Source organism: Phyllostomus hastatus, unplaced genomic scaffold (assembly GCF_019186645.2).
Source record: "Phyllostomus hastatus isolate PE091 unplaced genomic scaffold, TTU_PhHast_1.1 phas_scaffold_11, whole genome shotgun sequence".
In the NCBI taxonomy this organism is placed as follows: Eukaryota; Metazoa; Chordata; class Mammalia; order Chiroptera; family Phyllostomidae; genus Phyllostomus; species Phyllostomus hastatus.
The window spans coordinates 7440230-7465612 of NW_025334005.1; the positions used below are offsets into that span (position 1 = coordinate 7440230).

At 38.2% G+C, this 25383-nt stretch overlaps 1 protein-coding gene across 2 annotated transcripts; it reads right to left on the bottom strand.

The window, feature by feature from the left end:
* Positions 1 to 321: 321 nt before the first annotated feature.
* LOC123829438 (membrane-spanning 4-domains subfamily A member 7-like) lies at positions 322 to 18640 on the bottom strand. 2 transcript variants are annotated; one of them, XM_045855144.1, is made up of 8 exons: positions 18439 to 18640; positions 15443 to 15493; positions 13992 to 14124; positions 8537 to 8665; positions 6580 to 6636; positions 4374 to 4580; positions 1667 to 1768; positions 322 to 876 (listed from the first exon to the last, which is right to left on the bottom strand). In XM_045855144.1, exons 2-8 carry the CDS (start codon positions 15472 to 15474, stop codon positions 766 to 768), a joined length of 771 nt encoding a protein of 256 aa, XP_045711100.1. In that variant the 5' UTR covers positions 15475 to 15493; positions 18439 to 18640; the 3' UTR covers positions 322 to 765. The 2 variants fall into 2 exon arrangements, with proteins under 2 accessions (XP_045711100.1, XP_045711101.1); XM_045855145.1 differs by lacking the exon at positions 15443 to 15493 and having other exon boundaries at positions 18439 to 18637.
* Between the last annotated feature and the right edge of the window lie 6743 nt (positions 18641 to 25383).

Genomic DNA, 25383 nt, shown 5'->3' on the forward strand with positions numbered 1-25383 from the left:
TTTTCCTTTGAGGACTATTATGTGTATGACTTCTATGACCATATTTGCACACGTCACTTGGAAAACATACATGTATACTTCTGTTGCACAGTCCCCTCTGGGACAGGACCCAAGACCTAGACCCAGGGGCAGTATTAGGAATCTCTTTATTAGGTAGTTCACGTTGTTCACACTAATATGTAATGAAGTTGATATTATTTCTATGGGTCTAATTTCTCACTTGGTTAGAACTTAGATGGGACAGAGCACTGTAATTAATTATAATTTTTGAACCCAGATATTTAAGAATAAAGTCATTAAATGAGACAGACCATTGAGCTATTATATTTAATTGACAAAAATTTAATTCATTCAACTGACAAAAAGGAAGCCATATTTTAATTAAAATGTCCCTGCAATCCTAATATCTATTATTTAAGCAATATACATGTGAAAATAATACAGAAACAGAGCCTGCACAGGCACATAGCCAATTCACACTAGCACAAGAGGGCACATTTTCTCCTCTTATTTATAATAGACAACTACTTTCTGTCCAGTTTACCCAAAGAAGCATATAAATTTTATGGCCATTTTGGAAGACAGGCAAATAAAATTTTACTGGCCCAGCCTTTTGGGAAATTATTTTCAAGAGCAAGAAAATTACTCACAAAAAAAAGAAAGAAAAAAGAAAATTACTCACACTGACAAACTACAAAACAGTGGCTATTTTTTTTTAAAGTTTCTTCCAGAGTCTAAAATCGCTGGAAGTTCAGGGAAGTCTAATCACACTTTGCCTTGAGCACTGTGTTTCTCCTCCTTTTTTTCTCTAAGGTTGAGAGTTCTCACATCCATGACCTTGAAGAAGTCTTTGACATATTTGATATAATCTTGTAACTGAGGCAAAGAAAATGAATTATAGGAAAGATAAAATTTGTTAATAGAGGCTTTTGATTTTAGAGGCTTTTAAAATACATATTTATAATGCTTTCCCCACAAATGTTGTAGAGTAGTAGCTCTCCCAACTTTCTCATAATGTATAATTGCATCAATATTAGTTCAAACAAATGCCATTCTCTAATCTGCTAATTATGTTACCATTTCCTGATAAGACCATAACTGAATCATAATTTACTTGTTCTCTTTAAATGTTTCTCCTCTTTTTCTACTACAACTTTTAAGTAAGAGTTTTAAAAAGTTGTAACCTCAAGACCTAAGAAGAAGGAAGGAAGAACATGGGAAAGCATAAACAGAAGAGAGGATGTTCTAGTAAAATCTCATCACACAAGCAAGGGAACTGGGCAGGGAGGCAGGTGGCTGTTCATGACAAGAGTGAAGAGATGCCGGTTCTCAGCCTCAGCCCATGAGCCTGCATCATTCATTCTCCATGTGATTTAATCTAAGCGTTAATTCTTTTATAAGGGACTGGTCCAGGTGATTTCGAAAGTCATCTAGCTTCATATTAAGCAATTCTCTAACTAGTTTGTTGCCCAATAGACACCAACTGATCTCAGATGACCAGAGTGTCATCATGAAGGAGCCCATTAATTGAACTCTTCTCTCATTATAAAAGTTGCCTTCCACATGTACTCAATGACCAATAATGGACTTCTCTTTTTAGATCTGTATCATCATAGTTCAAATCTTGGGACCCAGCAGGTATCATGTGACATGTCAGAGTACTCACCCCAGGGTTGCTGGAGTAGACTTCTTTCCACCAAAAGACAGAAGCATATGCAGCCAGTAAGAATTCCAGCAAAGTTAAGAAAAACATCACCACCAGCACACCCTGCAAATCAGGACAGGGATGGTTGGTACCCTAAGCCAGCCCTTGCACCTGATTGAGAGGATATAGGAGATGAAGGCTGTAGCAGTGGATAAAATAAGGAACAAAGAAAATAGTTTAATGGTCTCTTTTGCTTTCTCTTTCTATCTCTTAACAGAAGAGAAATAAGCAGCCACAGTTTGATCTCAGAACCTTCATCTCAAAACATTCTGAGATAAGAGTATTTCTTCATTTACCTCTAGTGGCTTTTCTTTTTTCCTTTGTTGCTTTTTATTGCCATGGTGTTTTAGATGTGGATTTATTTTCATTTATTTCACACTGGTCTCAGTGCATTCCTTCAGCCTAAACTATCATGTCTTTTTAAACTTCTAACAAATGTTCAGTGATTTTTCTTTGAATAACTTTCCTCTCCCATGCTGTCCCACTGGAGCTCTGATAGATGTGTGTTAAACCTTTTCACTTTGCTGTATCCTCTATGTCTTCTAATTTCTCATTCATATTTTCCAAATTTTTATCTTAATGTGTTGTGTTTGGTGTGTTTGAATCAGACTTCCATTTAATTTCACTGTTTATTTCTTTGCATATGTTGACTCTGCTATTTAACTGTTATGCTAAGTTTTTAATTTAACATCAACTGTTATAATTTTCATTTCTAATCATACCATTTACTTTTTTTCAAATCTACCCGTTCTTTTTCTTCACTGTCCTGTTCTTTCATTTTGGTTTCAATTACTTTTTTGTGTGTCTTTAATCATTCCCAATATATTTTCATTATAACTTTTTTCAAATTATTATGTAGCCTCTAATTCTTGAGCAACTAACTTTCATGTTTGTCCCATTTGCTGCTTTTCCTCATTTTTTCTTATGTTTTACAAAATATTTTTCTTCTTAGATAATTTCAGTTTGGGGTGGTATTGGGGGAAATCCCTTCATTTGTGGGAAACTCATAGATTGGGTTTATGAACATCTCCCTCAATAGTAATTGTAGGTTTGACTCTGATAGAACCTTAGGAGTTTCACAGATCAAGGAAGTTTTTACATTAATGCTTCTATTTGAGGTTCCTCCCTTTTGTATGTAATTTTGGATTTGGATACCATATCTGTACAAGGCTTGATGAGATTATTTCATCCCTAGAAACCTTTACAGCAGACTTTCTTGAAGGCCCTTGGGATGTTGGGCAGAGTTTTTCTTGTCTTATTTTCGTAAACCTTCTGTCTCAGCTTATAACATTTTTGCAGGGTGCTCTATGTGCACTCCCTGCTTTCTGTGGAGCCTCAAATCCTGCCATGGGCATTAAAACTCCATGACCCCAGTCTCTGACACCTTTTCTGGTCTCAGCTCTTGTTTGGTCATGACCTGGCTTTAGGGTTTTTCTTAGTTTCTAGAACATACCGTGTTTTTCTTCCTTGATTTCTTTCTTTCTCTCACCCTCCCTTTCTTCCTTCTTCTGAAAACCATGGATATATACTGTAAATATTTTCTAATTTGTTACTTTTGCCCAGGTTATCTTTATGTTAATAAAGAAAGAGTGAACCTTTGAACTAGCTTACCCTGCCATGGTACAACTCCTCTGATGTTGCAGAAAGTTTTCTTTGACTCGTTATCTGAGAGTGGGAGGTAGTTTGGTGTACTGACATTAGTTTTCATTAAATTAAGCCCCTACTTTCCCAGTGGGGAGGATGCCTCTCCCAGCCCCATTGCTTTGCCTAACGTCTGACCTACATCAGGGTTATACTATCTCCTGGGCTTCCTCATGCTGGCTTCTACCAGATGGGTCTCTGCGCTATCTCACTTCCTCAAGCTCCTGGGTCAAAGGGGTTTATTTTTGACACCCTCTAGGTCACATGGGCAGACTCATGGGAAACTATGAGCCCAGAAAGTTAGCACACATTCTCTGAGATTCACAAGACAGACAGACCCCAGGGAATGAAATAGAAGTGACTTTGTCTCCCCAGCTCCTACTGGGAGGACTCACAAAGGAAGAAATCTTTCTCCTTAAAGGGTCAGAGGTGATGATTGCAAAACTCTGAGCCTGTATAGAGAGGACTGACTACACCAGGATTGTCACCATCAACAGGTGGTGACCATCAAGTTTGAGGGAAAGGCAGCAAGAAAATGCTGCCCATAGAGGTTGGCATTTCCCCTAAGAATCCTTTGGCAGGCCATCTCCTATGCCCTTCTCACTCTCTGCCTGCCAAAGTATAATAATTATATGTTTGGACTTTGGATTCAAAATCCTTATGTAACTTAATGCAGGATACACTCATCCCAAATCAATGAAATTCAAATAAAGAGGGATATTTCTGGGATATTTCTTTGAGGGAAAAAATGCCTGTTCAACTAAGGGGGCAGGCAGTTTGAGAGCTAAACCTACTGAGATTTAAGAAGGGACTACCCACATTCCTTCTCGATTTCCTTTTTTGATTTTGCACAATGCATCCTATTATGCAGTCTGCTGATGGGCCTCCTTCAACGATATTTATTTTTCTTCTGTCTGCTTCCAGATATTCAGACCAACAAGGCTAGGGACTCCTGAAAAAGAAAGATTATGCAAGGGTGGGGGACAGAGATTTCACATGACAGGATATTTGATCCGAAAGTGCTTACTGTTAGACTGACACCATCCAGGACACAGTCTTCAAAGTCGTATATTGGATAATCGTACTCCAAATCAGGCAATGAGGTTAGATGTTCCCTTTGTGAGCCACATAGTTGAGAGGCACTCCCCAGGGCTACAAGGCTGTCAGCAAGGAGGATGAGGCCTGTTACAGCAACAACGGAACTCACTGCATTGGAAGTCAGGCTGCTCACAGCCTAGAAGAGAAATTCTGCATTGGAATCTCATCACAGAAGCAACATGTCATTCTGTTTCCCTCCTTCTACCGCACTGCAATGGAGCTTCCTTGGGTCTGTCACCACTCTAACCAGCATACTCCTAATGGGCACATACTGTGTTCCATTCATCCCTATATCTCTCCTATCTAGTTCATTATATTACTCATTATATGAGTAAATGTTTGTTGAATAAGAGAATCTGTGAATAATTCCTGGTTTGGAAGAGGCTTCTGGCCCCTTGACTCTCTGCAGCACTGAAGACAGAAGTGATATTGTCAATATCTCCCTTGACTTCATCAATAGACTTAGAATCATTCTAGAAGCTTTAAGGGCTTCCCTCCCTGGAAGACCAATCTATGGCTTCTTCCTCCATAATGAAGTGGATTCAGAGAAAAGGCAGAAGCACACTGGAGAAGTTGGAATACATTCTATAGGTGAGTCAGGCCTATGAGAACCTCATTTACTGTACGTGCTCCTGGGTTATAGTCAACATTTTGGGGGAAAGGGCTCTTATGGGATGTCATTCCTCTGCAAAGACACTGATGGGCCAGACTCTGTACCAGTCCTCATTTCTGTACCAGGGCATTCCCTTTTCTGTTTGAGCATCATTGTAGAGTGCTGGGCATTGGGAGGATGGTTGCCTTATCTTCTTCTCCCTTGGCCCAGTAGCTATATGGCTTCAAGTTGCTGAGTCCCTGAAGGAAGAACAGAATGAATGGGCAGCACCTTGTCCCAAAGTTCTCATATGAGCCCACTTATCATCCTGTCTCCCACATGTGGAGCCCATATTGTATCAGTTCAAGCCAAGTACAGTCTTTCCTTTCAGTGTATTCAGGGCACTTGGGAAGCAACATCTGAGATCCACATATTCATCTTCCACATTTTGTAAATAAGAAAACTGAAGCCCAGAGAAGGAAGGAACTTTTTAAAGCACAAAGATGGATCAGGGACAAAGCTGGGATGGGAGCATAGGTTTCCTGATTCCAAGTCCAGAATTCTGACTCCAGCCAATGCTGTGAACTCTTCAAAACCCTATCCACTGGTACCGAGGTTCAGACTCTAGCTTCAAGGATCAGGAGCATATACCAGCCTTTTGCATCTTATGTGCACTCATCCATGGCTAACCAGACCCTAGATCTTCCTGAGTCAGGATATGGTTTTTCCCTAAGTCATCTCTGTGCGTTTGTGTCAAGGGAGAGGGTTGCTATGCAGAAGATCAAAGCCTTCAGCTGCTTCTACCCACTACCCCCAACTCCTGACCTTTGTCAGGAAAGGGACCACAGTCTGATCATTTCTTGTTCCTGTAGGAGTGGAGGAGATAGCCAGAGAAGATCTAAGCCCATACACCTGTGCCTCTGTCCATGCCATTTAGGGAAATTGAGTCATTATTAGGTCGATTTTTCTAGAAAAAAAAAGAATCTCTAGGGTCTGGCTGGGATGTACCCTATTCAGGGCCAAGATAAGTTTTAAACAGTACAGTGATTACCAAAGAGAAAAAGGGGTAGGGGTAGGCATAAGAGGGTATGGAGGGGATAAATGGTGGTGAACACAGACTTGAGATGGTGAACACACAATACAATGTACAGATGATGTATTATAAAATTGTACACCTGAAACCTGTATAATTTTAATAAGCAATGTCACCCCAAAAACTTCAACAAAAAAAGAAAAAAGCTTTAAGGAATTCTTGGTATATGTAAAAATTTCCACTGTTTAAGCAACTGAGGTAAACCTCCTCTAAGCTTGGAACATGATCCAGGGGCTTCATCTTGTAGGGGTGAGAGCACTGGTCCAAAAGGCAAGGAATCTGGGTTTTACTCCTAGTTTTGCCAGCAGACCAGCAGGCAAAACTTGAGCTCTCTCGCTTGTTCTGAGCTATATTTCTCTAGACACTCAAATGGAGATTTTGAACTGGAAGAATTAACTCTGAAGTTCCACTCACACCAACCAGCTGAGACTTGACGGTTCTTATACTTACAAAAGGCTTAGTTGATTTTTTCCCAGAGATAATCGAGAGGAATCCAGCAATGGCAAACTGTTCAGAAAAGAGAGAAATAATCAATTCATTTCTTTTGTGGAAATGTGTCAATCACTCAATCAATAAGCACTGTAAAACTTTTAGAAAGCTAACACTGTAGGAACAGTGTGGATCCATACAGATAGAGAGACCTGATTTCTGCCCTCAGGATGTTTACATTGACTTTGAAGAATCAACAGATGCACAAGGGAATGGACTCATGTTAGTGAAAATAGTTGCAAGCTGAGGAAGCCTGGAGAGGAGGTGTGCATGATGTGAGGAGAGTGTTATAAATTACAAGGTTGACTATTAACCCAGGCCTAGTGTATCATCTAGAAACCTCCCTACAACAGAGGTCTAGGGATGTCTACTTGTTGCAACAGGCCACACTTGTCTAGAAGCTGTATCTGCAAAGCACTTGATGTGAGATGGAAACATCTGGAAACTCCTCACTTACAATCAACTGTAACAGGTAGGGATCTTCCTAATAGGTAGGGATCTTTCTTAATTATTCATGTTTATTGTTAGGGCTGTATTTTTTCATCACAGAATCTGACTGTAAATATAGTTTATGTATATGGCTTTTCTTCCCTGAATTTAATTGTAAATAGAGTTTTCTTTTCTTTTTTTTTTCCCACTAAACATCATCTGGTAAGCCTTTTCTCATTGAATCATTATTCTTGTCTTTCATGGTTAGTAATGTCTCACCATCTAAAATAATTCCATAATAAACATCATTGTACATTTAAAAAAATTTTTTACAAGGTTGAAAGAAAAGAAGTTGGGAAAGACCGGTGACTTAAAGGGATAGAAGATGGGAGTGGCCAATAGAAGCACTTGGTGGGACAAGGTACAGAAACACATGGGCTTCAAGCCATTGGTATAGGTAGCCTGAGTTAGACTGGGAGTGGAGGAAGGTGGGCAGTACAGGGTCAGATGTGAATAGTCTTTCATCATAAAGCCCTGGAAGTCAATATTTGATCCCACTGGTGTTAGGGATTCAGCTGGAATTAGATATTCTGAGAAGCTAAAATGTTGGTTAAGCTGTGATTTAGGGATTTGGTTGTCACAAACAGGGTCCAGCAGGAATTAATTCTAATATATAAGCCACAACTACTGGCTAGATAGAAAAGTCAAGGACAAATTATGCTTTGGGTGTATGAACAGGTCCTTTTTGTGTTCACACAAGGACTGTATCCATATAGAACTGATGTCTTGGTAAGATTCATCTGCTCTGCTCAGAATGTATGCCTTTCTCAACTTTGTAGAGGATACCACAAAGAAAAAAGCATAGGGGGGAGATATGATTAGGCCTTAGCTAGTGTCCAAATAAAGAAATCCACTGGGCCCTTAAATGAGCCATTATTAAATGGAAGGCAGCAAAAAGTCTTTCCAAGCACTGATTGCCTCTGAACACAAAGCAAGAGTATCCCTGCTTCCCATGAATTTTACCATTGCTGGTCTAATCCTCTGTAAACCTGTGGCATCTACCAGTGGTGCTCATTTTATTTTAAAAATGACCTTTTCACTCTCTACCTGACAGGTGAATTATTCCTAAACTGGAGGGAATCCAATGGCCTCATCGAAGGCCCAAAGAAGAGTGTGAAAAAATCTTCCACTTTTCCAGAGGCACTGTGTAAGGCCAGGTAAGAGATGCTGGTATGCCCATTGCATTACCCCCTTGCTTTCTGTCCCATCCATTCACTCCATGGGATGCTCACTCAGGATAGTAGATTAAACCCCTCTCTGCTCTTCCTGAATTACAGAGATATGATGAGGGATAATAACAGAGGGAAAGTTGAAGACATTTGCCTTTTCCAGCTCTCTCCCCTCCTCTTGGGACTGAGATACTCCATGACTTAGCACCCTGTTAGCATTTATAAAGCATATCCCCTCTTGGAGATCCCACTCTACTCACACACAGAGCTCCTAAAAATGGGTACATCAATATGGTGGAAACTGCAGGCTTGAGGTGGGAAGAGTAGGGAGATGAAACCAAAATGGCCCCCAAACTTAAAATCAGCAGGCAACACAGGATCTGGATACTCTACAAGAGACAAGAGGGAAAATTCTAGAATACACTTTAAATAGATAAAAGTGGCTTTTGCATGTACATTGTGAAGTATAAAAAGTCTTAAACTGTTATAATTTGTCATACCAAAAAGGAAAAAAATGTGTTACAAAGAGTAAATAGACAATCTCTAAGAGGAATTCATGTGTTACTAACAATTTTTATTTTCTGATAGGATTATTAAACTAGCAAATCAGGGCATTGATTATGTGAACATTTTAACTTTATTTTGAAAAAGTTAGTTGACAAATTTTTTATGGTTCTAGGAGAAGTAGTTAGAGAAAATTTTTTTCTGGACAATGGTCCAGTTAGATGGATATAGAAAGCAAACTTACCAAGGGAGTGTTCATAAAGGGCTCAATTTCAATGGAAATAGAATAGAGCAGGAATTCTTCAGTGCTGCAATTTAGCTCATCTTTGTCATCAATGGATTTTAATAATAATTACTATTTTTTTAGATTTTTTAAAAGATTTTATTTATTTATTTTTGAGAAAGGGAAGGGAGGGAGAAAGAGAGAGAGAGAGAAACATCAATGTGCAGTTGCTGGGGGCCGTGGCCTGCAACCCAGGCATGTGCCCTGACTGGGAATTGAACCTGCGAATCTTTGGTTCACAGCCCGTGCTCAATCCACAAATAATTACTATTTTTATGAAAGCCATGATGATAACATATTCTACTTCTGACTATTCACCTCATCTTATTCACAGACAAGAAAAATGAGGCACCAGGAGTTAAAATAACTTGTACAAACCCACACAAATGGCTGAGTGGAAGAACTAGAATTTAGGCCTGTTAGTTTCATCTAGAGCCCACACTCTTACTTACTGTTTAGTGAATATTCAGTTGAATGATGATGCAAACATAGGAGAAATAACCTAAAGTCAAGAGAATTCAACCATTCCTACAATTAATTTATTGAATATCTATTAAATGCCAAGCATCAGGGGAATAAAGCAAATATAAATCACTGCCACTTGACAGGTATTATGTCCTTTACAATGACTTCCTTGGAAAATAGCATGAGTTAAGAGCAAAGTGGTAGGAAGTGAGACATGAGAAGTACTGTGGGCATGATACAAACTATGCAGGGCTTTGTGGGCTCTTTTATCAACTCTGTCTTTCATTTCCAGTAAAAAAGGAAGCCCACTGGATAATTTTGAGCAAAATGGTTACATGATCTAATTTCTATTTTCAAAAGATTATTCCACATGCTCTGTTAAAAAATATGTTGTAAGGAAACAGAGCACGGAGATCACCAAAAAGGAGAGTACTGCAATAACTCTCATGTGAGATGATCTTGACTTAAAAGAAATTTTGATAGTACAAATCATAAGAAGTGGCTGGATTCTAGAGGTACTATAAAGATTAAACCTATAGGATTTGCTGAAAGTTTGAATGTGGATTATGAAAGAGAAGAATGGAGGTTGCCTCCAAAGGTTTTGGCTTGGGCTTCTGAATTGATAAAAATGACAATTGATCTGAGATGGGAAGTATTGTATGAGGAGTGGTTTTGAGGAAGAGGATTAGGATTTCAGTCCTGTACAGGTTAAAAGAGAGATGTCTAGTAGATATCCAAGCAGAGATGTACACAGGCTTTTGGACATATGAGTCTTAAATTTGGAGGAGAGATCCAGGCAAAGGACATAGCCTTTTTTTCCCCTAAGTCATAAGTGTAGGTAATATTTGAAGTCATATTACTGGATGAAATCAGCATTGCAGCAGATTTTTTTTATTTTCTAAATTACTTTATCATTGTTCAATTACAATTGTCTGCATTTCCTCCCCCAACCACTCCCCCACATCGCAGCCGAACCCACCTCCATCCCTTGCTTCCACCTTCCCCCTTGGTTTTGTCTATGTGTCCTTTATAGTAGTTCTTGATAACCCTTCCCTCCACTTTCCCCTCCCTCCTCCCCTCTGGTTATTGTTAGATTGTTCTTAATTTCAATGTCTCTGGTTACATTTTGTTTGCTTTTTTCTTTCATTGATTATGTTCCAGTTAAAGGTGAGATCATATGGTATTTGTCCCTCACCGCCTGGCTTATTTCACTTAGCATAATGCTCTCCAGTTCCGTCCATGCTGTCGCAAAGGGTAGGAGCTCCTTCTTTCTCTCTCTGCAGCAGATTTTTAAAAAGAATGGAAGCAAGGATTGAGCTATGGAGCACTCCAAATTTAGGACCAGGGAAATTCATAGAAACTGTAAACATGCCTAAAAAGAGCAGCTGAGGAAAAAAAAATAACCAGAAGAATGTGATGTCCAAAAAGCCAAGTGAATAAAATGTTTCAAGTAGGAGAGTGTGGTCAGCTGCATCAAACATTTTCATTAACTCAATAAAGTTGACAACAAAGGCTTAAAAATTGAGTTAGCAATGTGGAGCAAAGGTGATCAATGCCATTGGACATGATTAAAGAGAGGCTATCATTCAAGAATAATTGGAAATATTGACTTCCTGCCTTTTAGGAGAGGGTTGCGGGGAAGGTAAGTAATGAATAGGGCATCAATGTAGAAAGTATAAATTTAAAAGTATTTGTTTTGGCTTTCCTTTTTCAAGATAGTAAAAATTGCAGTAAGATTCTGTGCTTATGAAATTAATTTAAAATTTTGCAGAGAGATGGGGAGAATTACTGGAACAAGTGATAAGGGATAAAATTTACTGCATGAAGGGAGGGTTATCATTAATTAGATGGATATTTTATTCTTTTTTTTAAAGGAATACTATACCATATCATTAGTTTCCTATTTTTTTTAAAGATTTTATTTATTTATTTTTAGAGAGGGAAGGGAGGGAGAAAGAGAGAGAGAGAGAAACATCAATGTGCAGTTGCTGGGGGCCATGGCCTGCAACCAAGGCATGTGCCCTGACTGGAATCCAACCTGAGACACTTTGATTTGCAGCCCGCGCTCAATCCACTGAGCTATGCCAGCCAGAGTGGACATTTTATTCTTAATAATTGGGGTGGGGGGAAAGAATGTATGGGCACAGGTATGGGAAATTGTAGATGTGTAACAGTTTGTGGACATTCTATCCAGATTGCCTCAACATTTTTAGTATAATAGGAAGCAAAGTAATAAATGGAGATGGAAGAAACATAAGAGGTTTGAGGGATAAGAATGTATGAAATAGTTTCCTGGGGTAATAGGAAAGTGAATAGATGAAAGAAATATGTATTTTTAGGTAGCTTATTTTAGTCCATTTGAAGTTGTGGTCACAAATCAGAAGGGTGTGTGCATATGTGTGTGTGTGAGTAAGATTAGCTGCATGGATTCGGATATGGAGTAGGAAAATGGGCAGAATTAGAATTAAATCAATGTCACAGTTTTTTGTGTGAAAACTATGCTTTATAGAGATGAGGCTGTTGAGAGCTTCCATAAGAGTGAACTATAAAATTTTGGCTAGGTGAAGGAAATGATAATATAAGGAAGTAAGACTGTGAAAAAGAGATATTCTCAATAAGTCTCAGTGAGAGTAAAGAAAGTTCCAGTCACTGTACAGTAAGAGGGAGTGACCTAGAAAGATTAAGGTTGGTGCTTGGAGTATGGGATGCAGGAAATGTCGATATTGATGGGTTTACTGCTCTTAGTATTGATAAAATCCAGGGTAAAAGTCAGGGAATGTTTATCCAAGGAAGTATGGATAAAATACCATGAAGAAGAGGTCAAGGAACAAAGAGCACATGATACTTGAAGAATCATAAACATGAATATTGAAATAGTGAAGGCTAATGATAGAAACTTCACCGGAGGGAGTCACAGTGATTAAGGAGCTAATTTCATGAAGGGAAAAGGGGTAAATTACTTGGGAGAGTGAAAGAAGTGGGAATGCACTGAAATTTGTCTTTATCTCTTAAAAACTATGAGGATGTCACTTTTTTCCTTTCAGCTGCATTGTTCCCTGCCTATTCTAAGTGTGTAAAATAGTGTCTGATGTCTTGAAGGTGCTCAATTAATGGTAAATAAATAAATAAACAATATTTCCTATTGATTTCAGAAGCAAATGAAATGTGTTTGTTATTCTAGGCTATGTGTAGGCTAGATTGTAGGGTGCATCAGCTGAAGGAACAAGGGATTTCTTCCGAGGGAAAAATGCAAGTCAGCATGGCATCAGTTAGTTAAAAGAAGTTAATTAATGAGTTAACATTGGTAAATAACAGTAGAATAACAAATATTGATTGGTTTTAGTTTCAGGCAACATATTCATCAAATGATTTTTCTAAGGATGATCACTTTTCAATTTGCCAATACATCATTTAATGTTCTGATTATTTTTATGTTTTTAAAGTCAACAATCTTCTAGAATTTTAATACTCCTATAATTTCTCAATTATTCCTTATGTTAAAATTACCTTTAGAAAAACCCTTTGAAGTTCATGACTGACTATAATTACTTGAAATAATTATTCTTTTCCAGTGTTCAAAATATAAATAACATTTTTAAGAATATCATTTTGGGTAGAAGACTGACTTAGGATTTTTCAAATAATAAATGAAAAGAACAATTAAATTGCTTTTTTAAGTGGGAGTGAGTTACCTAGTAAGATGACATGAGATTCTAAAGCAGGAGTAGAGATGAGAGGGAAAGCTTGATCTAGAAGTGTCCCTGAGAAGCTAAAAAGACACTGCCATCACTTCTGTGCTTACAAGTAAGGGTTGCAGTGGAAACAGTTCCTTCAGGGCTAGATTTCTCTTTGCACTATAGATGAAGAGGCCTTTGAGAAAAATAAAAAGCTATGGCATAAAGAGGATATGCTGTTAACTGACCTTGAATTCCAGAGGGGATGATTAAGCAGGTTTCCAAAGCTGGGCATAAGTAGGAGTTGGGTCTTAAAAGAGGATATTCAGAACCATGAGGGAATTAAAGTCCTGGATCTGAAGGAAGACAATGACCTTGGACACTGGGATGTCTTACAGTGACTCATGTGAACAGGGAGAAAGTGTTTGGTGAGATTAGTCCAGATCGTGTGGCCTCAAAACGTTTAAGAAATGAACTTAAAGTAAGATCTAATTCAATCATGTTGAGTAAAGCCATGCGGTTACATCAATATCTCTACTATAATTAAGGACAATTTATAAGAGACTTCACTGTGTAGATTTCAGGTAGAAAAGACCCAGTGGTTTTGTTAGTTTGCAGAAAGGCCTAGGGAGGACATAGTTTTCCCATGAAGCCCCCGTTCCATGTCTCCATTAGCCTAGAGTGAGACAGAAAGAAGTGAGAAACTCTCCCAGATCCATTGTAGATCTGTAGTTGGGATACATTCACAATATTTTCCCCAGGGTTCTTCTTATAATGAGGTGGACTTACCCCAAGAACTGTGGTTTCTTTTTGGAGATCATTGTCCAGTTTACCTTCTTTTGAGGGGATAAAGGTGTCCTTTGGAGTGAAGGAGTCAAAGGCTTCCTTGGCTTTGGGCTGTGATAACATAATGCTGGTGATGCTGAAAGAGGCAGTGAACTCAGTTAGGGCCCAAGGTTTGACTTAATGCTATAAAACTCCCAAGGAGCAGACTTTGCAGGCACTTAAAATTATTCTCCATTGTCCAAGGGATGACCTGTCCTCAGGTGGACAATTCACATAAAACTTGCTTGGCAGCCTTGAATCCACTTCACTTGCCCTCCAATAATCTCTACTTCCAGATTCTCTTCCTCCTGTACCTCTGCTTCACCTGTGACACATTCCCACACAACATCTCCCTGTATTCTCCCTTTGTGCTACACCTACACTGCCTGCTCAGGCTTCCATCATTCTCTTGAATTTTCTTTCCATTAAGAGTTGATTAATCCTATTCCACATCCTTTTTCTGTACCACCTGAAATGACCCCCTGCTGATATTAGCTTAAAATTTGTTAATATAAACATTTCTTTAACTCCTGATGAACTCCAGGTACTAGGCCATAGCAATTCTAATTCTTATAACAACTTAGATATTATTAAATCCACTCCATACACTAGAAACTCATGACTAATTAAGTTCAAGTGACTTTCACTAAATAAAATAGTCACACAAAGCACTAAGCCTGGCACATAGAAAGTTTTAACACATGGTAGCAAATATAATTATTAATAAGCCTGTATTTGCATAACCAGAAAGTGCATGAACCAAGTTGATCTAGCTCTCAAGCTTGTGCTGTTTTTCTCATTACCACATTAATTGCCCTCACCCCCCCATTTCTTCCTTCCTAGGTTTGGCAGTTCCAATGTAGACTCAAGCAGTAAGCTGTCTGCTGTCCACCAGCACTGAGCAATGCTGTCAGCTCAGCAGCATTGCTGGGCCTCTGTGGTGTCAGCAGCACAGTTCAGTCATTGGGCTGCTCCCCAGGTCTGTTCTCAGCAGGCCATAGTTTGGATGAAGGCATATGGTAATCTGATGGTGCCACAGTTCTGTCCATTGACATATCACCTCAATGGTCCCAGGTTCTCTTGGAGTGTGTAACATCCAAATATTGGAACAGGCATCCACAATCTTGTTGCTAGTGGGGGAGGTAGGAAAGGTCACTGGGCTGGGAGTCATAGCTTCAGCATCTAGCTGCACATCTGAGCATGTGTCTTGGAGTCCAGTCCTATGCTAACATTCTATGCCCTCCAATTATTACTAAAATACCATAGGCAAAGTTATTTTAGCCACCTCATACATTTGTGGTGAGGGTTATATAAATAAGATGATGCATGTAATGTGTTCAACAGAGTGACCGATAAACTCTCAATACATATTAGCTGTATCTCAAACTCATTGGAATTCCAGCTCTGATACTTACTAGCTGACCACAGGCAGATTATTTCCCCTCATTCATCCTCAGTTTTCTTACCTATAAAATAGCATCATGAAGGATTATTGTGAGGAGTGGAATGAGGTGATGCATATGAGTGTTCTTTGTCATGCCTCTGAAGTCTTGATCAGATGCTCAATAATACTCAATGGGAGGCCAATAACCTCTACCTCATTTCTACTCCTACCTCTATGCCTTGGTCAAGTTTCTCATGCTCTCACAGCATCAAGTACCTTAATCAAAGACTTATCAAAATAAAAGTCTCTTTGTCTATGGAAATAGTGATCTTTTGGAGGGATCTGGGGATCTGGGTAGAAGTTTGGGTGAAATTACATGAACAAGGAGAGGAACAGTGTTGATACTAAATCCTCACAATAGAGCTGGAGAGAGGATGCTGTTGATGGTCCAGGCCCCTTCTGGCACATCTTAAAAGCCAGAGAAGTCAAAAAAATAATAATCAGATTTGGAAAGATTGTAGGTTTCAAAACCAAATACATTTTTGGTGAAATGATAATAATTACTAACAATATTAAGCAGCTACTATGAGTCTGGCACTCTGTTAAGAACTTTGTGTGGGTTTTTATTTAATCTACCCAATGACTCTCTGACATAGTTACTATTCTTAATTGAGTTCTGCAGATAAAAATGAGGCTTAGAAACTCAAACAATTTGCACAGGATTTAGCACGTAGTGAAGGCAAGACTTCAACCCAGGTAGTCTGATTCTGGAGCTCTTCTACATACTGTACGTTTAGGCCTGCCAATCCAATTACACATAATCCTCAGCCCCTGTATCCTTTCCTTCCTCCCTTGTGGCTATAGTCCACTGGTTGCCACTCACCAGCTCCATCATGCACAGTAACATTTCTGACCTTAGAGAATAAGGGTTGAGGGTCTCTAACTCCAGAATTGTTCCTGTATTCTGGCAACTTGGCTTCTGCCTCACTTCTGTGGCGTAATGGCCCAAATGTGCCATGTAGACCCCTTCTTCTTTCTAGCCTTAGTAACCAGTCTTTCAAGGTGTATGTATCTTGTCACATATTGCAAGATTTCCTTCTTTCAAGGTTAACCTTGAGGACAATGTGCTAAGCATGATAAACCAGTCACAGTAGGACAAATATTGCCTGATTTAACTTATATAAGGTGTGGCAGATAGTCAAACTCATAGAAGCAAAGGCTAGGATGGTGGTTGCCAGGACCTGGGGAGGAGGAAATGAGGATTTGCTGTGCAACATGTGTGAAATTTCAGCTATTCAAGATAAATTCTAGAGGTGTGCAGTACAACATTGTCTCTATAGATAGCAATACTGTATTTATACATTTAACAAGCTGTCAAGAGGGTAAATCTTATGTTAAGTACTTTTACTACAATAAAAAAAATAAAGAAATGAAGTTGGGAAGACAGAAAACCAAACACTGACCCCAACTTAAGGATTTTTAAAAAGTCCCTGTCCTTCTGAATTCCTTTTTGCATTTTTCAGTTCTCATACTCAAGGACTACAGCATGAGCCTGATTCTAAGCCTGAAGCCAGGATCTACAAGCCCAGTTGGTAGCCTCTAGCTCACTGCACCCTTGGGTACCATGTACACTCATTTGTTTAATTATTTCTGTTGGTTTTGTTTAAAAGAGTGCATAACATAGCAAATACAACCAAAAGGGAAATAAGGTTTGAAAAAGAAAATTAAAAATTTCCTTAAATCTTAACTACCACACATTGATTATTTCATGCATGTCCTTTACATTCTTTTCCTCCTTTCTCATTTTGCTTCCTCTTTATTTATTTATGTTCATATACATTCATCATTCTGAATAGACAGAATAATTTTTCCACATTATTTATCAATCCTTTTGCACTCAACATTATTCTATGAATATTGTTGACACTAATACATAGAGATGATAACAATTCTAAATGTAAAAGCCAAGCAGGAAATTCTGACATGTGCTACAACATGGATGAACCTTGAATACAATGTGCTAACTGAAATAAGCCAGTCGTGGAAGGACAAATATATGATTATACTTCTGTGAGGCAGCCACAGTACTTAAATCCATAGAGACATATAAAACTGAAAGCAGCAAATGAACAAACAAGAAAACACACAAACAAAAACTCAGAGACACAGACAACAGTATGGCGGTTACCAGAGGGAAGTGGGGTCAGGGTATAGTCAAGGATAAAGTGGATCAAATATATGGTAACAGAAGATTTGACTTTGGGTGGTGGGCACACGATGTAATATACAGATGACGTAGCCTAGAATTGTATGCTTGAAACCTTTATAATCTTATTAACCAATGTCATCCCAATAAATTTAATTTTTTTAAAAATGTAGACTGATGGTTACAGGGGCTGGGAGGAGAGGGGAACATGGAGTTACTGTTTCACAGGCATGGCGTTTCAGTTTGGAAAGCTGACAACGTTTTGGAATTCAGTTGTGGAGGTGGCTCCAGAAGAAATCTCCACACTGATGCCATCATCTCCAAACTCTGCAGGCTGAGAAGGATCTTTGCCCTTTCACGTTCACCACGTGGAAACAAACTTGAGGTGGCCCCCAGCTTCTCAAGATAGTTCTAAAATCCCCTCCTGGGAGGCGAATCGTAGTTTGGAGGACAACTTCTTTGCACACAGCAATTTTCTCTATTACAGAATTAGAGTGGAACAATGGGGTCCTAATGCAGGATTTACAGTAATCTAATTGCAGTTTTTGTTGAGAGTGTATTTTGTGTGAGACTGAACAACACATTAGGAGATGCAGAGAATCAGAGAAAATCACCACCTCAAAGCATGAAAGAAACCTAACTAATGGTCTCACCCGGTTCTCTTATTTGGAAAGCGAGTAAACTGAGACCCAAAGGGGAAATTGACTCACCAGTCCATGCAGTTGATCAGCAGCACAAACGAGGTCAGAATATAATTCCTGGATGTCTGTTAAAAAACCAATAATCACCCCCCAAATGTATGATCAAACCAAGGTGCCTACCTTTCCTGTAGCCTAGTCCCGTGTGCAATGGCTGGTGAGCCAGGTCAGCTCTCGGGAGCTCTCGGCCAGAACTTCCTGCTGGCTGTTCCTGCCAGAATGATGTTGCTGCTTTGCTCTCCAGCCTTTGAGATTTCCTGCCCCTTTCTCAGAGTAATATTTATGATTACACAAGAGTCTGGCTGTACTTATACATAGTTGATATATTAAAATACCTCTGCTTCCTCTTTCTGAATTTTAAGGTCTGGAAAGTGATACAAATGAGAAGTAACATGCAAGAAAAAGAGCTTATGAGGACTAGTGAGTTGCATGGCTCCATTTGGAATTCATTTCCCACCTTCCTATTAGTCATTCAACTAGTTCCTTTTAGCCTGAATTTTCTTACCTACTAGATGGGGATGGATAATAAGAATTCCACTATATGGCTGTTCAGGGAGTTAAAAAGAAAGGATGTAAAGCGCTAATGAAAAGTAGGCACTCAATAACTAGTGATAATAGTGATGTTAATTTTGAATTTGGAAGAATTTATTTTCCCATTTCCCAAGCTCTTGACAAACTGAGAGCAACCTAACTGGAGCTGCCTTTTGACCCAGCGATCCCATTTCTATGTATATATCCAAAGAAACCCAAAACACGAATTCGAAAGAAAATAACGTGTGCACCCTTATGTTCATTGCAGTGTTATTTACAATAGCCAGGATCTGGAAGCAGCCCTAGTGCCCATCAGTAGATGAGTGGATGAGAATGTGCTGGCACATGTATACAATGGATTACTACTTGTTCATGCTGTCCTTCATGCAAAAGTGTTTTACTGCTTGTACTCTGACAATAAGAATAAAGAAGATTCTAGGGAATCTATGCACAAATTGAGTGGATGTGATTTACTTGTTAATAGGACACCTCCTTTTGAAAAATTAGCAATTAACATATTCAAACCTCATTGTGCAGTTATAAAAATAAAGATTTTTTTCTAAAAAAAAAGGAGGCAAAACCTTACCAGTTCTATCCTCTATAATCTCAATATTCTTGAAAAATATTAATTTTAACAATATGTATATTTAAATACATTAGTATTTAATATTGTTAGGTGACAATATTATTTAGAACATTGCTGTTCACTTTTAAAATATAAGACACATTTTATCAAACATATGACGATGGTTTTCCTCTAGATTGCTTTTCCCCTCTCATTTCCATGCTATGAGGAACAAAACTGTTGACTATAGCAGAAAAACTGAAGTGTGGCAATTGCTGATCATTGTATCTATGAACTTTAAATTATTTTAAAATGGTTGTGTTAATAAAGATTTTTAATTATTTTCTTCTGTTTAATGTTAGTACACTCTGATAGCAGTCCACTATTCACATAAATTGTGATACTTGTCTGAATGTGAGCCCATTTTTATTAAGGCTTCAGTATTACATCCCAATTTAGTTTAACACAAAGCTTACATTCACACAGCACTAAATGGTTAGTGTGAATGATGATCATTTATCTGATTAAGAAGACATGTAAGGAATTTTAGGAATTTTAGGAAGCTTCAATTAATTTGATTTCAAACCTTAGTCATATAATTATCAAAGTTCCCAAACACAAAAATACTGGCAGGTTCTTTATTCTTGATAAACCTGGGGAAAGGACAGATAACTGTCTTTAAAATTGAATTTAACTGAGTAATCTGTTCCAAGAATTTGCCATAATTAGAAGAGTTAAGTAAATTTTGCACATAAGTTTCTAAACCAAGTACTATGAACACTTGTAAACTGTGTTATCATCTGTTAAAAAGTAGCTTAATACAAAAGGATCTCTTAAAATGGGCCTGAAACCAATGTACATTTCTGTTTCTTATCTTCACCAGATCATTGTCTACTTCCCTTAGCAAAAACGACATTGTTCCTTTTTTGTGCATTTTGTTTTTTCCTTTTTCCTCTGAGAGACCCTGATACTTATTATTCTAAATTTTTACAAACTCTAAGAAGGCTCTAGAAATCAATAGGGTTTTATTAAATTTGAGAGACTTTATAATAAAGTTAATTTCCCTCTACAGGTAGGTAAAAATGTCTTTACTCTTTTTTAGCAGTGTTTATTCCACCAGGGATAATTCTTATACCACTAAGTGGAAAAACATTAATAGATAATAGGTTTTATTTCTTTAATTCTTTGCAGCTCAGCTGACTCTCCACAGCACTGGAGAGCTTCTCCTACCCACACGTCTTCACAGGAGACAACAGGGCATTCTGGTGGCACTAAGTGGATTCTCCCTTCATGTGAAAGGGGACCTATGGTTTTGAACTGGAAGTTTTGGAAATATGCACATACGATAAAGTCACACATCTGATTATTCTCCACTTTTTATGTTGAGCGAACAAATAGGAAGCCGTCTAGTTGAGGGCTAAAGAATCTACGTGGGCCGATGTGACCAATGTAGACATGAGAAGCCACAGAGACCAGTAGAACCAAAAAGACATAAAAAATACAGACACAGATATACATGGAAAATAATCCCCTCACCCACCCCCCAAATACAACACAAATAATACTGTTGCCAGAATTTGATTATTCACACAGCTGATAACTGTACAAGCTAGAAATTGAATCCTGTTCTTCATCTTCAAAGCCCATTGCATTTTCCATACATGAAAATTTCACGAAAACAAACCCAACAGTCCCTCGTCCTGGAATAGGCAATCTGCTAGCTAAGTCTGTGGTCTCCCTCACAACTGCATTTGTAGATAAGTAATTGCCTACATCTGTGATCTACTTACGTCCTGAGTCTCCTTGAGATATTTTGATGAAGTTACAGGTAAAAGCATTTATGAGACCCTGAGAATCCAAACTAGTGCAATGCTATCACTCTCACCTTCAAGAACTAGCCCATTTTGGCATTACTGATACATGTTCCCTTATTAGCTAGTCTTGCTTCCTGAGAACACTAACAATAAATGGAAGAGAAGAGGTGACATGGAGCCTTGTAGGCAATACACCAGGTAAGAAACAACGCTGGCCATGGAGTTAGGTGCTCTGGATCTGAATCAAAACTCCAGGCAGCCCAGCTCCCCCACCTGCTTAATGCTAGGGATGAACAAAACCAGACACTCTCTAAGGCCATTCCAACTATAACATTAAATAATGGTGTGTCCCAAAGTGTTGGAAGAGGTACACGAGGTAATTATTAGTGAAGACCATTTTGAAACTTGCTTTATTACAACATCATGAGGTTTATTTTCTCATTTACACAAACTATATTTATTCTTTCTAGAGATGCCCATGTTAGCCTATCAAATAGACTGTATTTAATTCTATACCACAAATTCTTCATCACCAAAGCTTAGGAAATTAGAGTTCTCCAAGAAGTCGGGGGAGGCCGGGTGGAGTTAATAAAGAAGTTTTATGACATCATCAGAGTTTTGTGCTCCTTTGTCTTTCTGCTCAGCTAATCATAGTGGACTTTTGCCCTCATGGGAGCTGTACGGTAGCAAGTGGGACACTTCACCTTCATCTTTCCATTCGCCTTCCCTGTAGGAAGGAGAAGAAAGATATGGAGAGAAGGAGTGATACCAAAATAAGGAATTGACACATTCACAAGAATCTCCCAGCAAAATCCCTGTGAGGACTCACTGTCCAGAGCCATGTCACACTGCCATTTCCATCCACAAGGAACACTGGAGAATATCGCCTCTCAGCTGTGCATGGTGCTATTACTGAATACAGTCACCATTGTTTTGTAAGGAAGACAGGAGGCCAGATAGTGAAGAGGCAAATTATCTGCTTACAGTTAGTGTTGAATTTGCATGATAATTTCTTAGTGAGTTGGGTTCTTTGCATACTTCAAGTAGACTGATTATTGAGTTCATTTGTAGATTTAGCTGCAAATATTTGAAAAAATTATGAAATAACACATTTAAGATTATTTCTTCCTAAGTATTTTCTTGAACCAGACAGTGAATGGATATAGAACTATTTTACCATCGCTTTTCAGATATTATTCAAGTACATTTGGAAGAAGTTTATATTTTATCTTTAAACCCCACACATACAGTCCCTAAATTATATCAAATGTTAATGGTATTTTTTAAAAAACAAGATTTGTTCACCAATTTTTCCCTATAATTTTAGCTAGCAATTAATATTGAGTGTAAAAGGTAACTATTTCTAGGAAGTAAAGCTGAGTGTTGTGTCTCATTACAGCCAATCCAACCCACTAAATCTGATGAATGATTATAAACTTTGGACAACAGGACTTGTTTTAAACAATTCATTTTTCCACCCAGAGTGCTGGTTGTCAGTCTTCAGTTTGCACAACTGGTAGAAAGAGTCCTGACTTTCCTCCCCAGTAAGTACTTAGGGAATTTCCTCTCTGAGATTTGCTTACTGGGCATGTATTTAAAAACATAAACTCAGCTTTATTTATTTATTCATTTTTGGAAAGCCCCATTGATGTTTATTTTACTCTGACATGTGTCAAATCATATCATGTAATGGAATTAAAATCTTCTGAACCTTCTGAATCAATACACGTGTGATTTGAGATTCTTAATATCGGTTCAATTTTTTAGAAGTTATCATCAATATGAAATGTCATCTTCATTTTAAATAAGGGGTATTCAGATAAAATTTCTTCATCATTTAATTAATTATAGTCACATTAATTCTGATCATTAAGTAGTCAACTGAATTTATTGTTATATGTATTTACCTAAAATGTAACATTTTTTCATTTAAATTACATTTGTTTGTGGTTACCATTTATTGTAACAAATAATACTGCACAAAAACATGCAGTGATGACATTTTATTTTTAAATGCATTTATTTAAGTACAAACAGTGGGTTAGTTAAAATAAGTAAGTAATTTTACAATTGGTTTGCAGTTATGGTTCTTTAATTATAGAATTTGAGTAGAGTACTTTAAACATCCTTGTTCTTTTTTCTATTAGAGTTAATAGTGAATGTTATTTTATATTAGCTTCAAGTGTACAGCATAGTGGTTAGACAATTGTATAATCTACCAAGTGATTTCCCCCAATATTTCTAGTACCTGCATGGTACCGTACATAGTTACACAATATTATTGACTATATTATTCACACTGTACCTTACATCCCCATGACTATTCTGTAACTACCAATTTGTACTTCTTAATCCCTTCACCTTTTCCACCCAGCCCCCAAACCACACCCCTCTGGCATCCAACAGTTTGTTCCCTGCATCTATGAGTCTGTTTCTGTTTTGTTTGTTTGTTAATTCTGTTCTTTAGATTCCATATACAAGTGAAATCATATGGTGTCTTTCTCTGACTTATTTCACTTAGCATAATATCCTCTAGGTCCATCCATGTTGTTGCAAATGGTAAGATTTTATTCTTTTTTAGGGCCAAGTAATATTTCATTGTATATCTGTACCACCACTTTTTTATCCACTTGTCTACTGATGGGCACTTGAGTTGCTTGCTTATCTTCAGTATTGTAAATAACACTGCAGTGAACATAGGGGTGCATACATCTCTTTGAATTAGTGTTTTGTGTTTCTTGGGATATATTCCCAGAAGTGGAATTGCTGGGTCATAAGGCAGTTCCATATTTTAATTTTCTGAGGAAACTCCAGACTGCCTTCCCACCAACAGTGCATAAGGATTGTGTTTTCTCCACATTCTCATCAACACCTATTGTTGATTTATTGACGGCAGCTTTCCTGACAGATGTGAGATGATATCTCATTGTGGTTTTAATGTGTATTTCTCTGATGATTAGTGACACTATTCATCCTTTCATGTCTATCGGCCATCTGTATATCCTCTTTGGAGAAGTGTCTATTCAGGTTCTCTGCCCATTTTTTAATTGGAGTTTGTTTGTTTGTTTTGTTGAGTTGAATGAGTACTTTATAAATTTTGGACATTAACGCTTTATCAGATGTATCATTGGCCAATTCTTCTTTAAGGAGAATCACATGGTGTTAAGGAATTTAATAGTTCAGTTCCTAAAGCATGAATATATGCAATATGGAGAACCCAAAAATAATATGGTACTTTTTCTCCTATTTAGATTTTCAAAATCTTTGTGCCGTGTAGTTAAATAAGCAGGACTCACAGAGAAAAAAAACAACCCTACTCTTTCCCCAACAACTGTGTGCCTAGTTCCCCTCAGCTTCTAATTCAAAATCTAAGATAAATTACTGACAGTGAGTGAAGAGTTCTCCAGTCACTTCAGTAATTAAAATATAGTCTTATGCAAGAATCAAACTCAGCTGTCATTTACAGTGAAAATGTTTTCTTTTCCTCAGTTTCGGTCTACTTCAGACAAGACACTTGTCTAAAATGGGAAGAAGGGAAGAATGTTCTTCTTTTTCTCTGGCTGGCTTGCTGAAAGGGATTTCTGATTCTTGCTGAGCCAAGGATAGGAATAAGAAATGCTGAGGAGCAGAAAATTTCTTCCTTCATTGGTACTTTCCCAACTTGATGTCAGGCTAGTGAGGGTTGAGTGCCCGCCCAGTGGTTCTATCACCGGGATTCATTGGCATGGTGCCCTCAGAATTCTAATGCTCTTACTCAGCTAGTTGCCCATGGTTTCTCCTTTGTCCCATCCCTGAGGGTCCAGCAAAAATATCCAGCCTCAAGTTCTCCTTGCTTCCACCTGGTGTCCATTTGGAGCAAGCTGTGAAGACCACACAGCCAGAAGTCTCTTTGACATGGTTTGCAGTAGGAGAGATCAACCCAATACCACCTACCCTTCCTGCATAGTTATAGCGGACAGACTCTAGGATGCCTCTAATGATTCCTGACCCCTGGCACTCACTCATGTCTTGTGTGATTGCTTCCCCTGGGTATAGACAAGATCTGTGCCTTGCTGTTTTTAAATGATTTTATTTATTTATTTTTAGAGAGTGGGGAAAGGAGGGAGAAAGAGAAGTAGGAAACATCAAGATGTGGTTGCCTCTCACGTGCCCCCTACT

Coding starts and splice junctions, on each gene's coding strand:
- LOC123829438 (XM_045855144.1), bottom strand. CDS start 15,474: ATGAGGGGAAATAATCTGCCTGTGGTCAGCTA. Junction 14,125..15,442: donor AATCTGCCTGTGGTCAGCTA/GTAAGTATCAGA, acceptor TGCCTCTTTCAG/CATCACCAGCATTATGTTAT. Junction 8,666..13,991: donor AAGAAACCACAGTTCTTGGG/GTAAGTCCACCT, acceptor TGTCTCTTGTAG/AGTATCCAGATCCTGTGTTG.